This window comes from Oncorhynchus gorbuscha, linkage group LG17, assembly GCF_021184085.1.
Source record: "Oncorhynchus gorbuscha isolate QuinsamMale2020 ecotype Even-year linkage group LG17, OgorEven_v1.0, whole genome shotgun sequence".
In the NCBI taxonomy this organism is placed as follows: domain Eukaryota; kingdom Metazoa; phylum Chordata; class Actinopteri; order Salmoniformes; family Salmonidae; genus Oncorhynchus; species Oncorhynchus gorbuscha.
This window is the reverse complement of record NC_060189.1, coordinates 56574216-56590709: the sequence shown is the minus strand read 5'-3', so window position 1 is coordinate 56590709 and position 16494 is coordinate 56574216. Positions and strand designations below refer to the sequence as shown.

Sequence of the window (16494 nt, the reverse complement as noted above, 5' to 3'; positions counted from 1 at the left end):
AGAGAGAGAGAGAGAGAGAGAGAGAGAGAGACGAGAGAGAGAGAGAGAGAGAGAGAGAGAGAGAGAGAGAGAGAGAGAGAGAGAGAGAGAGAGAGAGGCGAGAGAGAGAGAGAGGCGAGAGAGAGAGAGACGAGAGAGAAAAGAGAGAGAGAGAGAGAGAGAGAGAGAGAGAGAGAGAGAGAGAGAGAGAGAGAGAGAGAGAGAGAGAGAGATGTTTCCTATGGGGGGCCTGTTACCGAGGGGAGGGGGAGATTTACCGTCCCTCTCAGTCAAAGTGCCCCCTCCACTCCTGCTGCGCTCTGAGACACACACAGACACACACACACACACACACGCTCCCAACTCTCCACAGGAAAACCCAGAGCCTAATGCGCAGCACCTCACAGGCAGCACACTGCCACGTACGTTGGGCAAACCAAACCAAGTGGGACACTAACTCCGACTCTGCGACTTTGATAGTTGGTTAATTACTCATGTGATGTGATTCAGATGTCTAGGGGCTTCAACAGAAAGTTCGCCTGACGGTTCCAACAGGGGAGGCAGGAGCAGACATTTTAGGAGAGCAGAGCGGTAGGTGAAAACCAAACCTATTTATTATTTATCAATATATCAGTTTACGTGCTGTCACACAGGGTCCCAGTAGTGTGGTGGCTGATGCTAAACGGTGATGCTACATGAAGTGCTTGATGCTAAATAGGTTTTTGTGTACTAACTAGGTGACATCTGGGACTTTGAACAGGATGAAACACTCTTCATGGCTAGCTGGAGAGGCACTGTGTTCTGTTGTGATGAAAAAGAATTCAAATGCAGATCTCAGTTTTCTTTACCTCCTTGGTCTGAATTCGGTGAGACGAAATGTTACATTCATAGAAAGGGTTTTTAACTACTCTGTAAAGTTTTACCTGAAATACACTATTATATTACTTTGAATATAACCTGGCAATTATATAAATGTAAGTATTTGATTTACCTATTGATAGTAGAGTTAATTTCTAACTGGTTAAAAAATATATTTTAATATTTTAATATAATATCAACTCTCAAACAATACAAAAGCTGTATTGTGTAATATAACACTGACTAGACATGAGCCTGATCTAATTCTTTCATGTTAAAATGTCTCATTGTTTTCTAACCTCTAGTCTGAGTCTTTAAATTAAAACCAGAAGGGAGAATGCAGGGCAGAGGAAACCACACTGAAGAAGCCACGCAAGGGGCGCATTGTCAAAATAATATAAAGCCCTGCCTGTCTCTCTCTCTGTGTGTGTGTGTGTGTGTGTGTGTGTGTGTGTGTGTGTGTGTGTGTGTGTGTGTGTGTGTGTGTGTGTGTGTGTGTGTGTGTGTGTGTGTGTGTGTGTGTGTGTGTGTGTGTGTGTGTGTGTGTGTGTGTGTGTGAGAGCTTGCGTGAGTGTGTGTAATACAGTGCCTTGCGAAAGTATTCGGCCCCCTTGCACTTTGCGATCTTTTGCCACATTTCAGGCTTCAAACAAAGATATAAAACTGTATTTTTTTGTGAAGAATCAACAACAAGTGGGACACAATCATGAAGTGGAACGACATTTATTGGATGTTTCAAACTTTTTGAACAAATCAAAAACTGAAAAATTGGGCGTGCAAAATTATTCAGCCCCCTTAAGTTAAAAGGTGGTGCTTTGTAGCACCACCTTTTGCTTCAATTACAGCTGTGAGTCGCTTGGGGTATGTCTCTATTAGTTTTGCACATCGAGAGACTGACATTTGTTCCCATTCCTCCTTGCAAAACAGCTCGAGCTCAGTGAGGTTGGATGGAGAGCATTTGTGAACAGCAGTTTTCAGTTCTTTCCACAGATTCTCGATTGGATTCAGGTCTGGACTTTGACTTTGCCATTCTAACATTTGGATATGTTTTTTTGAACCATTCCATTGTAGATTTTGCTTTATGTTTTGGATCATTGTCTTGTTGGAAGACAAATCTCCGTCCCAGTCTCAGGTCTTTTGCAGACTCCATCAGGTTTTCTTCCAGAATGGTCCTGTATTTGGCTCCATCCATCTTCCCTGTCCCTGCTGAAGAAAAGCAGGCCCAAACCATGATGCTGCCACCACCATGTTTGACAGTGGGGATGGTGTGTTCAGGGTGATGAACTGTGTTGCTTTTACGCCAAACATAACATTTAGCATTGTTGCCAAAAAGTTCAATTTTGGTTTCATCTGACCAGAGCACCTTCTTCCACATGTTTGGTGTGTCTCCCTGGTGGCTTGTGGCAAACTTTAAACGACACTTTTTATGGATATCTTTAAGAAATGGCTTTCTTCTTGCCACTCTTCCATAAAGGCCATATTTGTGCAATATACAACTGATTGTTGTCCTATGGACAGAGTCTCCCACCTCAGCTGTAGATCTCTGCAGTTCATCCAGAGTGATCATGGGCCTCTTGGCTGCATCTCTGATCAATCTTCTCCTTGTATGAGCTGAAAGTTTAGAGGGACAGCCAGGTCTTGGTAGATTTGCAGTGGTCTGATACTCCTTCCATTTCAATATTATCGCTTGCACAGTGCTCCTTGGGATGTTTAAAGCTTGGGAAATCTTTTTGCATCCAAATCCGGCTTTAAACTTCTTCACAACAGTATCTCGGACCTGCCTGGTGTGTTCCTTGTTCTTCATGATGCTCTCTGCGCTTTTAACGGACCTCTGAGACTATCACAGTGCAGGTGCATTTATACGGAGACTTGATTACACACAGGTGGATTGTATTTATCATCATTAGTCATTTAGGTCAACATTGGATCATTCAGAGATCCTCACTGAACTTCTGGAGAGAGTTTGCTGCACTGAAAGTAAAGGGGCTGACTAATTTTGCACGCCCAATTTTTCAGTTTTTGATTTGTTCAAAAAGTTTGAAATATCCAATAAATGTCGTTCCACTTCATGATTGTGTCCCACTTGTTGTTGATTCTTCACAAAAAATACAGTTTTATATCTTTGTTTGAAGCCTGAAATGTGGCAAAAGGTTGCAAAGTTCAAGGGGGCCGAATACTTTCGCAAGGCACTGTATGTGCTTGTAGCCCACACACTCCTATTAGCACAAAGGCTGTGCTGATTATTACTTCCAGAAATGAAGTAATGTAAAGAGGAGACTCTTCATAACCCATCATATTGTTTGACTGTAACCAGTCGTGGCATCTTCCCATCTGTGCCCCCTTGGCAAAACCTGTTTGAAGTCTGAAGGAGGTTGTTTTACTTCCCCTAGCAGTTGGAGAGGATGGGAGAAGATCCACTGTGATGTGGAACTTTTGATTGACACATTCTGGTTTTGGCTCCATTTCTGAGGAGATGTTCCTGGATTGACATTTGAGTTGTGGCGGGGAAATTAGAAGATTCGGACAAAAGTATACTTTCTTCCTCAATTGAGGAAGTTTTGTTTTGTTGCATTGCTTGCAAAGTTTGCTGGATGAAATAACTCATATACTTTTTTCCCTGTCTCCCTTCATCTCTCTCTCTCTCTATCTCTATCTCTCACTCTCTCTCGCTCTCCCCCCTCTCTCTCTAACTTGCTCTCCCCCTCTCTCTATCTCTCTCCCCTCCCTTGTCTCTCTCGCTCACCAGCTCTCACCACCAGCAGTATATGGGGAACCCCTACACTATCTGTCCATCTCCTGAGACAAAGCGTGGAATGTGTTCTATAATGGTCGCCCCAATCGTACATGTGTTGGTGCTAATGGCCGTCATGGCCGCCCTGCCTGGCCCTGGAATGTGTCAGATAAACAGCACCACAGACAATGTGGAGAAGGACTCACTACCCCCAGACCAGGACCTGGTCCTCCACAACACTCACATCACCCCCCAACCCCTGGGCTTCCACAGCACCAGCAGCCCCTTCCTGGAGCATGGGAGCCCCATCTCCACCAGGGGCCACCAGGGGCCCCAATGGCCCAGGGTCGGAGCTGGGTCTGGGGCCACAAACATCACCAGGATAAGGGCCCCTCCACCATGCACCATCGCCACTTCCATTCAAGGCCATTTCAAATACATCAACACAGTGATTTCTATCATGGTGTTTGTGGTGGGCATAGTGGGCAATGCCACCCTATTGAGAATTATCTACCAGAATAAGTGCATGAGGAACGGGCCCAATGCCCTCATCGCCAGCCTGGCGCTGGGAGACCTCATCTACATCACCATAGATATACCCATCAACGTCTACAAGGTAAGAGACGCATATCCATCCTGTACACTGAACATCACAGTGAATTTTGCATGGATAAATTGAAGCATAATTGCATCTCAGAGAGAAGGAGAGAGCGAGAGATTATTTAACTTGCTTTGACAATGTAAACATATGTTTCCCATGCCAATAAAGCCCCTTGAATTGAGAGAGAGAGAGAGAGAGAGAGAGAGAGAGAGAGAGAGAGAGGCAGAGAAAAGAAAGGAGAAAACAAATAAATAAACTATTCATTAGAAGGCTCCCCAAAGATCATGTTGCTCTCCAAAGTTTCAGTCAGTAGTAGTACTACTTTATCTTCATTGGGTAGCTCTTTGTGATGAAGGAAGCAGGGAGAGGCCCAGACTTAAATAAACAATGGTATCAGACCAATCAGACTGCGGTCACACATATCAGTGGCCCTGCTCTGACCCGTGGTTTGTCACAGGACCAGCTCTCCTCTCCAGCTCTCTTATCTCCGATCACACTTGAACCTCGCTACACTCAGAATAAATGGGTCTGGTTAAATGATGAATCACGTGTCCAGTGTGAGCCATTTAAACCCATTAGACCGTAGTCCATTTACCCCCCCCATGTGGGTTCACTTTAACATGAGCTAGATAGATCTCACAGATGATTTACGACGTTATCTTACCTGCTGTGGTATTATTGCTTGAGAGTAATGAGCATATTTTCCATTGGGTCCACATACATTGGTTGAACAGGTCATGGTTCTTAATAGGATGTAGTGCAGTACATTGGGAATGCTCAGTTCATTGTGAAGAGAAGTGGTGTAGACACCTGTTTAGTATTACCGGTATACAGTTTCATCACACTGTGTCAGCACATATGGAAGATGGAAGTGCCAGGGTCCCGGGACAGATGATTCTCTACATGTACAAAGGGGGGGGGGTCTTTCCTGTATTAGGGAGTTTCAGTTACACACATGAAGGATAAATCACAGTGTCCCTTTGTACTGGTGAGGAAAAGTAGTGCCGTAGGTACAACTCTGGTTTCAGGCCAAACACTCCCTGTGAATATGTCTGCACTACAGGGACATGTGCTGTAGGGAGGCCCAGCTCACTTCCTTTCCGGTTTGTTTGACGCAGTTTCCAAATTTAATCGTATACAAACTACATACACACACAATACTACATACACACACACACACGGACACATGCTACACACACACACACCCACAGTGACGTGGCCCCCTTTCCTTTCCAACTCCCATGTTCTCGAGACTTTTTGATTAGATGGAACCGCCTAGCGCTCCAAGTGAACAATAGAGGGACAAGGATGCACCCGTGAAGTGCTTCCTTTGGCCCGGCCTCTCAAGGACTCTGGGTTAATCCCCTCTTTCTCTCTTTGTTCGGCCCATGTCGATTCCTGGTTCAACAACAGCTGCCAAGACTACTTCCTAATGACAAAGGGTGGTTTAAGCAGTCTGTTCTACAGGGAGAGCTGTGAGTTGTTTTGTTTAGGGAGCTCTTCTTATAAGAGGCTATGGGAAATGGTGCTTATAGATGCCTGGAAGTCCAATTAAAGAAAGGATGTCACTTTAAGGTACAGTTCCAGGGTTGGCTTGCTAGGGTTTTATTGTAGGACCTGACTCAATGATGTACTGTATGAAGATGATGAGGCGCATATGGGCCTGCTGTTGGACTGTACTCAGAATCAGAATGAAGTCAGGACGTACCATGAAAGCCCTCTGATGTGACTGAGACTAGCCTGCCTGTTGGGAAGGGCCTGCTACAGTACCGTGGTTAAAGATAGTCCGCACCCTAAGGACAATGGGAATTGAGCTAAGAGGAGATAAACATGTGATCCTCTAACCTCAATCCTTTATAATTGATCCCTTACTAGTTAGTAAAGAAAGCGATATAAGGGCTAGTCCATTATTATTATTGTTGTTGTTGTTATTATTATTTCTCTTCACAGCAGGTATTGTTCTTTCACAATTCAATTGATTTTTTTACATGCTTTTTCTGTCTTCTCAGTTACCATACTGGCTAATAACGACCATTATGGATTTCTGATATCTTATGAAAGGGTTTGTAATACAGGGACGTGCCAACTGGCTAAATGCCATCTAAGGTGTGTGGTTATTTCCTGATGATGCAAAGCCCGTTGTGAGTTGAAGCGTACATACTGTCTTCTACGATGTGCTGACAGTCTCTCTCTCTCTCTCTCTCTCTCTCTCTCTCTCTCTCTCTCTCTCTCTCTCTCTCTCTCTCTCTCTCTCTCTCTCTCTCTCTCTCTCTCTCTCTCTCTCTCTCTCTCTCTCTCTCTCTCTCTCTCTTTCTCTCTCTCTCTCCCTGCAGCTCCTTGCCACCAGGTTCCCCTTCGATGACAGTTCCTTTGGGCTGTGTCTGTGTAAGCTGGTACCATTCCTTCAGAAGGCCTCTGTGGGCATCACCGTCCTCAACCTCTGTGCCCTAAGCGTCGACAGGTCAGTCCCATGTACCACTGCTGAATTCCAAAATCAACCAATGGTAGCTAATCTAACAGGATCAAAGAAAAAAGCCTAAGAAATATCTGTATTTGCATATGAATGTTTATAGAATTAATAAACAACATAAGCAATAAGCAATATGGTGTTTCTTTCCATCTGCTTTGTGATAGACTATTGCCTACACCTATCCAATTCTTTCAGATCTACGAGAGTGTCTAGGGAGTAAGGGGTAAGGCTTCTGAAGCATTATACACATTACTCGTTTACTGTCAAATGCATTGTCTGGCAGGCATACACTTACCAAGGTTAACGTATGAGCTGTAGCTGAATCTGACCATGCATTTTATTCCATAGAGACATATTCTGCTCCCTGGAATAGGATTCTATTATCTTGTAAAAATGTATTGGTTCCAGACTCATGGAGTGTTTGCGCCGTCGAGTTCTGTTCTGTTCTGGCCTTTCAGTTCTGTGAATCTTTATATGTAGGTTACGGTAAACTCCAAATGAAAATCAGTCAAATAATACTTGTTTTTCTGTGAAATGTAGTCTACTTTACAATATGTATGTATCAAAGAAAAAAACTCCTCTCTAAACTTTTTTTCTATTAAAAAAAGTCACCCTCAGACCCTCAACCTTAGCCAGTAACTCACCAACACCATGATAAATAACATTGTCGTGGTTTGAATTCAAACCAAAAGTGTTTGTTGAACCGTAAAGCCTTCATGAGATAGCCCACTCTATGTATGGGAGTGGCTGAGACAAATTGACCAGGAAAGATGAATGACTTCCCTAATTTGATTTAAAGGAAACCACAGGTTGGGAGTTAGTTTAACTCCTTAGTGGGGGTAGTACGGTAAAGGCAGTTTATTCTGGAAGTTTGTAACGTCAGTAATAATGGAGCTCTCCCATTACCATTCATCGTGATCCATAAGTCAAATCAGATACTAGATCAGCACTCCTACTCTGAGACGCTTTGTGGTCTTAGACGTTTCTCTCCCTGAAGAGGGGTAGCTTTGCCATCAAGGTGCAGGAGTAGTTTTATTCTCAAATCTAAACATGTTTATTCTCAAATTTTTAACTCTGATTGTTTTGTGTCTGTTGCTACACGACTAGACTTGTATTCCCATCTCACTCCCTCCAGTTCTTGTAACACTTAACACAGTCGGTCCTGTTTATCAGCAGAGTGAAAGTGAGGGGCTGACGTCCGGCTTCATTGGTCTGTGAGTTAGCAGACATAAGAGATAAGAGCATAAGGAGGCCTGTTCTGGATCTAAAGGGATGGAAGCCAGTTTAACATACCAGCTATGCTGAATGACTCCCATCATAGAGAGAGAGAGAGAGAGAGAGAGAGAGAGAGAGAGAGAGAGAGAGAGAGAGAGAGAGAGAGAGAGAGAGAGAGAGAGAGAGAGAGAGAGAGAGAGAGAGAGAGAGAGAGAGAGAGAGAGAGAGAGAGAGAGAGAGAGAGTGTGAGTGAGTGAGTGAGTGAGTGAGTGAGTGAGTGAGTGAGTGAGTGAGTGAGTGAGTGAGTGAGTGAGTGATGTTAGTGAGTGATAGAGCCGAGTTCAATAGCAGATGGTCTCCATTTTGTTCTCAGAAAACATGCAGCATATCTCGCCTGGTTTGCATGCGTTGTGTCTCGTTCCTCTCTGTTTGAGAGAGAGAGAGAGAGAGAGAGAGAGAGAGAGAGAGAGAGAGAGAGAGAGAGAGAGAGAGAGAGAGAGAGAGAGAGAGAGGAGAGAATGTGGATGCATTACCAGCTGGGTGAAATATAAATGACACCATGTTGTTTGACAAGGGTATTCAAGTGCATCATGAAAAATATATTGTTCAAGCCATAAAATCTTGATGCACCGTTTTACTAAAACATTTAGACAAGCGGTGCCTATTAATGAAATAAACAAGCAAACATGATTTGGAACACAGGAAACAAGCGTCAAGAAACAGACCATAGCTCCTGCCAACGCTTGTTTGGAGGCTTCACAAAACAATGAATATTAGATTCTGAGGATAAACAGTTGATTATTATCTGTTGTTCCTTAAATCTTAACTTGGATCATTTTTCTCTCAATACGATACGGTGTGTGTCTGGTCTACTGCCATGCAGTCAGTTCATAGAGCTTATCCTACAATGTACAGCTGAGTTGACCCAACATAATGGGTACTGTAATAAGATGAACAAGTATTCCAGTAGTTGTCTCACCATATCTCTGTGGTTCTCAAAATCATGTTCCCATGCAGGGTTAAACGTTTGAAGTAAGTCTATTATTCAAGTCCTGGAAGTGTCTCTAAAATAGGTTCACTTTTCACAGTCACTTGAACCTCCTAGATGGCAAAGCTGGTTGAAATGACTTCATTACAACCATTAAAAGCTGGTTGAAATGACTTCATTACGACCATTAAAAGCTGGTTGAAATGACTTCATTACAACCATTTAAAGCTGGTTGAAATGACTTCATTACAACCATTTAAAGCTGGTTGAAATGACTTCATTACAACCATTAAAAGCTGGTTGAAATGACTTCATTACAACCATTAAAAGCTGGTGGAAATGACTTCATTACAACTAGTTTCGCCGCTGGGCTGCTTATTAGTTCCACCTCAGCAGTTGTTGCTGAAAGGTCCACAGCCCTGGCTCTGCTCTAACCCCTACCTTACCCCACCATGTTCACCCTTTCATTCTTTGTGTCCCTCTATGCCCCAGGTACCGTGCAGTGGCGTCATGGAGCAGGGTCCAGGGAGTAGGCATTCCTCTTCGGACGGCCATGGAGATCGTGTCCATCTGGGTGCTGTCCATGGTCCTGGCTGTCCCAGAGGCCATCGGCTTCGACATGGTTGAATTCAACTACAGGAACGAGACCATACGGACATGCATGCTCTACCCCAAGACTGACTTCATGATGGTACGACCCATTTTCTTGTTGACGCTTCTGCACTTCAAATAATCCCATTACCTGTATACAAACAATTCTGTCCCACAAAGCGTCTCAGAGTATGAGTGCTGATCTAGGATCAGGTCCCCTCTCTTATTCATTATGATTTAAATGACAAAAGTGATTAAAGTAGGGTTACAGTACCGTACATGTGTGTTAAGTTAGTCAATCTGAGAGTCCATGATTTCCTGTGGTGGTGTATCCTTGCACTGACCTATCAAAAACAATTCCATCTGTCCAAATACTTGGCATGAAAAGTAATTGTTATAAATACAGTGGTAGATTTATCGTACTGACATTCATTTCTCTGACATTCTTGGTGGAACCACCCAAAGAGCTAGAAATATGGTGAAAGGAAGCATACAGAGGCCAGACCTGGGTTCAAATATCATTTCAAATACTTTAGCTGACTGAGCTTGTTTGGCTTAACGGACGAATAGAATTGTCCTAAAAACATCTGGCACTCTAGGTAGGCTAGAGCAAACACAAAGTACTTGAAAAATGTCAAATAGTACTTGAACCCAAATAGCATTTGAACTCTGACAGAGGTCTCCATACGTTTTTTTTCCCCTCAGAGAGAGAATCTCTGAGGTGATCACTTTCTTTGTTCACAAGCCTGGAGAACATAATTAATCGCAGGCCACAACAGCAATTACAGCTCAACTGATGTATGGTTCCTTCAAGCTGAGCCATGTGTGTGTCTAGTTCACATCATGCAACACAAAAGATACTAAATCCCATATCATGACCAAACCATGCTGAGGTTTAGGTCATTTCATTTGAATCCAGATTCAATAGAACAGGTATGACAGACAGTATCTCACCCTCCTGGAGTGAGGAATTTAGTCATGTGTTACAGAGGTTATAGATGAACGTTTATTCTGTGGCCAAAAAAATCCTCAAATGGCATCTGATCCTCCTTAAAAGGTGTATGATAATATCCTCTTATATGTGGATTTAGTAGATTAGAATATGTCACTGCCATCACATAGACGTATTGGTAAAGTCAACTTGCTTTGTTACCAAACCTAGCAGGTGAAACTGGTTGAAATGACCTCATTACGACATCAATACAACCAGTTTTCCACATTTGCCTGCTGGACAGTCTTCTGGAGTATTGGCATGTTAAGAATTGTGGTTCTCCTGCATAGAACCTGTGTACTAACATTCTCCTGTTGTGGTTCTCCTGCAGTACTATAAGAACATCAAGGACTGGTGGTTGTTTGGGTTCTACTTCTGCGTTCCTCTGATGTGTACGGCCGTGTTCTACACTCTGATGACCTGTGAGATGCTCAACCACAGGAACGGCAGCCTCCGCATCGTCCTCAGTGAACACCTCAAACAGGTACACACACACACAAGGTACTTGAGGCCAGACGGCCTCATGTTTAGTGTCTCTTAAGGAGAAGCCCATGCCCTCTCTCAGGCCTCTCAAGCTGATGTTGCATAACCCACCCTGACTGCCTTCTACATTCATAGTACTACTTAGTATCAGATCTCTCTTCTCTTCGGTTGTTACGCACTGTAACCAGAGCCTCTAGCGTTTTGGAGGCCCTAAGCCAGGTTGGGCTGCGTCATGTTTAGTCTCTTTAAAGGTTTGTCCTTTTCCTCTCTCAGGCCTATCCGGTTTACATTACATTACCTTACATCTCCCTAACAACCTAGCGTCTCCCTAACCTAACATTTTGTCTGTTTACATCCCCAGAGACATTACCATACAGTACTCAGGATGACTCAGCGGTTTTTTAAATACGTTTTCCACTCTCAGTATCTTGTCTTCATCACCCTTCATCGTCATCATCCAACCTTTTCCTAATCTGTTGTTTATTGTTATCCCCAGAGACGGGAAGTGGCCAAAGCAGTGTTCTGCCTGGTCCTGATCTTCGCTCTGTGCTGGTTCCCCCTTCACCTCAGCAGGATCCTCAAGAAGATGGTCTACAACCCGAGAGACATTGGACGCTGTGACCTGCTCAAGTGAGTGCAGCCATGTTTGTTTGCTGTTGTCATCTCATTATTAGAAACGACTGACTCAGTACGGTGTGTTGGAAAATGGAAAGGTGGAAATACGTGGGGAACCACTCGACTGGATCTAGAACCACAACAGACTAAACACAGACGGACATGATTTGAGTTGCTGCAATTTTAACGATTCAAAATGTTTGAAAGGAGATGAAACTCAAATGGAAGTTCGGCCAAAAAACATAGGTGTCGTTTCTTTCAGCTTCCTGTTGGTCTTGGATTACCTGAGTATCAACCTAGCCACAGTAAACTCCTGTATAAATCCCATCATCCTCTACTTTGTCAGCAAGAAGTTCAAAAACTGCTTCAAGGTACAGTATATCCCTAAACATACACACACACCCAACTCTCTTTTTCTGTCTTGCTGTATATCTCTCTCTATCCTTTTCACTCTCTCTCTCTCGCTTTCTTTCGCTCTCCCTTTCCCCCCATGTAATCAGTATCTCCACTACCCCCCCCATCCCTCCCCAAACCCTTTGTCCTGTCTCGCCAGTAAAGCAAACAGAGAACCTCTCCCTCTCCCCACGACCGAGGGGCTGTGGCTTTGCGCTGGTGATGACATTATTTAAAGAAAATGTAAAGCAAAGCAGTGATTTATGAACTCATTTACTCGGTGAGGTCACATAACTGTACACATCTGTTAGAGACCTGAGCTGAAGATAAGCCATGCCCTAGCTCCAGCTGTCCTCAGAGAGCGAGAGAGCGAGAGAGACTGAGACTAACTCATAACAGCAATTCCCAGACCCTGAACGTGCCTCTTCCTCTCTCTGCAGAACTGGGGCTAAGAGTTTGGGAAGGATAGAAAGTGTTCTACTTCTCACGCTGTGAGCAGATGTAGTTTTATGTAGTCTATTGTTCAAAGAAGCATTACCAGCCCTCATTACACAAGCCCTCATTATTGTAAGCTGTAGAAAAGTGCCTACTTGGACCTCGTCTATCGTAGCAGCAAAAGAATAAACGTTATCAACACAGAATGACCACAGCAGTATGAATAGTGCCTCTAATCTTGTAGGCTTGTACCCTTGTTCAAGTGTCTAACTGTTTCCCCTTGTCCCCTTCCAGTCCTGCCTGTGTTGCTGGTGCCACTCGGATGCCACAGTGACCAGCACGGGACAAAACGGGAACGGGACCAGTATCCAGTGCAAGAGCCCAGAGCCCGTCAACCTTCACACGGACCGCAGCCTACGCAAGGACAGTGACTGACCACCACAGGAGGTGACGCCCCCTAAGGACGAGGAGGTCTCACTACAACTACAGCCAGTCTGCACTAAACACAACAGACTCTCAACTCAATAGGAGAGTCACACATTTCAAACACCACCACACGTTTCTTATACAGAACACTGCTGGGCAGCTCTGGAGCCTGACATAGAACCACGGGGAAAATTAGTGGAGTTTATATATAGACACAAACATACAATGGGCATGATGGACACTGCAGTATTTCCAGTGTCTCTCTGGACTATACCATTCCCTTTGCCAGGGGGAGACGAGGAGGGAACGATGCTTTATAGTACCGTGAGAGAGGGGGAAGAGGGATGGAGGGAGGGGAGGGGACGGGAGAGGGAAGGTAGCTAACAGGATGCAGCTGAACCCAGGCTATAAATGACCCGGCCAGTCAGTAGCGGAGCGAGTAGCGTGTTCTGTTCACAAAACAGTCAGCACTGCTGGGACGAACTAGGAAACCCCGGGAAGGAAGGCCAGAGCGCTCCCTGTTAGAAGGGGACGAGAGGAGAAGGAGAGAATGGTCCCCCATGAGTCCTAATGAACTGTTACTCAGTGATGGTGGAGGGAAGGGGAGCTCGCACTATTGAGTTGACTGTCCTTTTTAAGTGTCGCTATAGCATCTTCCATCATAGGAACTATACGCTGGTCGTTGTATACACAGCAGTACACTTTCATAGAGTAAGCGAATGTCCCGTGTTCTGTATGGTGAATTTGTTTTAATATAGATGAAAGTGATTTTGCCATGTAAACGTGTGTGTGTTCCAGTACAGTTTTATATTCTGTTTGATAAAACGTACCAGGAAGTGTTAATTCACTGTGTTTAGGTTTCACGTGCTGGGAAGAAGGAAAAAGTGATTTTAACGAGAAGGTGCCTTGTGTCACCTTGAATTCCCCCGTATAGCCTTATACAGATACAGACTCTGTACAACAACCATTGGAATATCACTTAGGGTGTAGAGTTACTCCAGTGTAGAGTAACCACCAGAGTGCATCCCAAATGGACCCCTATTCCCTACATAGTCCTATGCTCCCTGGTCAAAAGTAGTGCACTATAGACGGGAAGGGGGTGCCATTTGGGAAGCAGACCCAGTCTCTTAACTTGTTATTTAAAGACTAATGGTTTTCTGACCCCTACTGAAGTCCCAAGCTAGTTTAAAGAACAAGTCCAGGTGCAGCAAGCACCACAGGACCATAAAGTACAACATTATGATTATGTCTCAGTTCAAGGCTCATTGAAAAGGGGGCCTCTATGTTCTCACCCCAAAAATAAAGGGATAAAAACGTTTTCCCTACTTCACTGTGAATTTTACATGACACAGAAAATGTTGTTATTTACAGCTAAGCTGTTTGTGAAACATGCTCGTATATATCAAGTTTTATATGGTTTTATATTTTGCTATGTTCTTTATCATATATACAGAATGTGGTTATCATTTGTCCTTTGTCTGAGGCAGGATTTTTTTATTCGTTTTTTGTTTGTTTTTGTGATGATAAATATACCAGTTGGTGTTTAAATCATATCAGCTACCTAGGTGACTGTACTGCTTTATACATTTGATATGTGAATACATGTATTATGAATACAATTAATGTGTGTGTGTGTGTGTGTGTGTGTGTGTGTGTGTGTGTGTGTGTGTGTGTGTGTGTGTGTGTGTGTGTGTGTGCGTGCGTGCGTGCGTGCGTGTGCGCGTGCGTGCGTGCGTGTGCGTGCGTGTGCGTGTGCGTGTGCGTGTGTGTGTGTGTGTGCGTGTGCGACTTTTTTTGCACTTTTTCCGTTTGAGTGTTTGTGGCACTATCTACAGCATATCAGACAGTGTCAAAGATAAAGGCTTTTCAGTTTAACCACTCATATCAATACATGGTATCTTACCACTATAATGTTCATTCAGAGGCATCATACCCCTCGATAGGAAATTGTATTATTGTCCGACACATTTGTTTCTCATGTTTCATACAGAAATGCTGCTGCTTATCCTAATAAAAATCATTTAAGTGTATACCGTTTGCCTTGCATTACTAAGGAGAAACTAACATTATATTGATATGCATAACGTAAATATTTCGGCATTTGTAAGCATAAGAACATTAAACATGGCATTACTAAGGAGTTATACATTTTACATTGATATGCATGACATATAATTACTTTGGAATTTGTAAGCGTATGACCTCTCGCATTGCTTTACTGAGGAGTCATGAACTTTGTACTGGCATGTCACAGAAATACTCTTCTCTTTCTGAGAGGATATGGGGACTCTTTTTTATTTTCTTAGTGTCTGTGGGAAGGAAACACAAGCCGGTCTGGGAGTGATTTGAAGTGCACTGTGACCTGCTTGCTTGTTGCTTGGCAACACCGCCCTCAGGGTTACCATGTCAACTGAGAGGATGTGAACTGAATTGCTTGGAGAGAGGGAATGTAACCAAGCCAGCCCATATGAGTGACTGTTATCAGAGCTCCCAAATAGAGGGGCTGTTAAACATAACTTGTCTTGTTAACTTAAAGACGTCCTCCAGCGATTTCAGAATGTTTACTGTTGAAAAGCTATATCCCAAGTATAAATACAGTAAAGTACACAGGTGTAATACATTGAGAAATATAGTGTTTTCTAGACAAAACTGAAAACATCAAGGAGTTGGTCTGATGGGGAGATGTGATGTCATTGGCCTCTCCCCTTTCTTGAGGAGCCATAGAGAACAAAAGACAATTCCTGGACCACCTATTGAGATGCCTTTTGTGCCTTTTGTGAAGTAAACAGGTGAAAAATTTGGTGAAAAGAAGAATGGAGAACAACTTTAATCAAATCTGCAGGTTCTCAACTCTTTGCTTGAGATCAGTGCAATGGCTTTAGTTACAAGGTTGTGTTGGACATTTAAAGTGAACACCATGAAATCTTCTTAGACAACCTAAACATTGTGACCGATATCTTTTTAAAATCAAGATGGTCATTTTAGCATTTTAGCCATTTAGCAGACGCTCTTATCCAGAGCGACTTACAGTTGTTGCATTCATCTTAAGATCTCCGTCATGTCTAGGTTGAGCTTGAAGTGGTGGGCCGACATCCAAGCTGAGATATCTGCCAGGCACGCCGAGATGCTTGTTGCCACCTGGGTGTCAGAATGGGGGAAGAAGAAAATTAGTTAAGTGTCATGAGCACAGCTATGATAGGAGAGACCATGTGAGGATATGATGGATATGACTTAGTGATGGAGCCAAATGACTTAGAAGAGGAGATGGCCTAGAACCAAGCCTTGGGGGACACCAGTAGTGAGACTGCGTTGTGCAGACACAGATCCTCTCCACGTTACCTGGTAGGAGCGGCCTGCCAGATAGGATGTAATCCAAGAGTGAGGCCCAGCAGTGAGAGGGTGGAGAGGAGGATCTGATGGTTCACGGTGCCGAAGGCAGCAGATAGATCTAGGAGGATGAGAACAGAGGAGAGAGAGTCAGCTTTGGCAGTGCAGAGAGCCTCCGTGACACAGAGAAAAGCAGTCTTGGTTGAGTGACCCGTCTTTGAAGCCTGACTGGATAGGTTCAAGAAGATCGTCAGAGATGGGTTGATGAGGGAAGTGAGGAGAAGATCTCCAGAGATGGTCTGGAGAAGGGAGGAGGGGATGGGGTCGAGCGTAGAGAAGAGGTAGTGAAAGGATGATAGGTTCACCAAAAGTTTTCCTCCATTTTCCTCCA

General features: G+C 43.8%; 1 protein-coding gene and 1 long non-coding RNA gene across 2 annotated transcripts in view; one reads left to right on the top strand and one right to left on the bottom strand.

Annotated features, from left to right (window-relative positions):
- The first annotated feature begins 267 nt into the window (after positions 1-267).
- On the top strand, positions 268-14806 carry LOC124001868 (endothelin receptor type B-like). The gene is made up of 8 exons (XM_046308999.1): positions 268-570; positions 3584-4184; positions 6503-6630; positions 9335-9533; positions 10756-10908; positions 11404-11537; positions 11785-11893; positions 12645-14806. Exons 2-8 carry the CDS (start codon positions 3603-3605, stop codon positions 12783-12785), a joined length of 1446 nt encoding a protein of 481 aa, XP_046164955.1. The 5' UTR covers positions 268-570; positions 3584-3602; the 3' UTR covers positions 12786-14806.
- Positions 14807-15474: 668 nt separating this feature from the next.
- The window catches only part of LOC124001871, a 10455-nt gene continuing 9435 nt past the window's right edge, over positions 15475-16494 (bottom strand). The window contains exons 2-3 of the long non-coding RNA XR_006832879.1: positions 16116-16224; positions 15475-15914 (exon numbers count right to left, since the gene is read on the bottom strand). This is a non-coding gene — a long non-coding RNA (uncharacterized LOC124001871). The remainder of the gene's footprint in view (positions 15915-16115; positions 16225-16494) is intronic.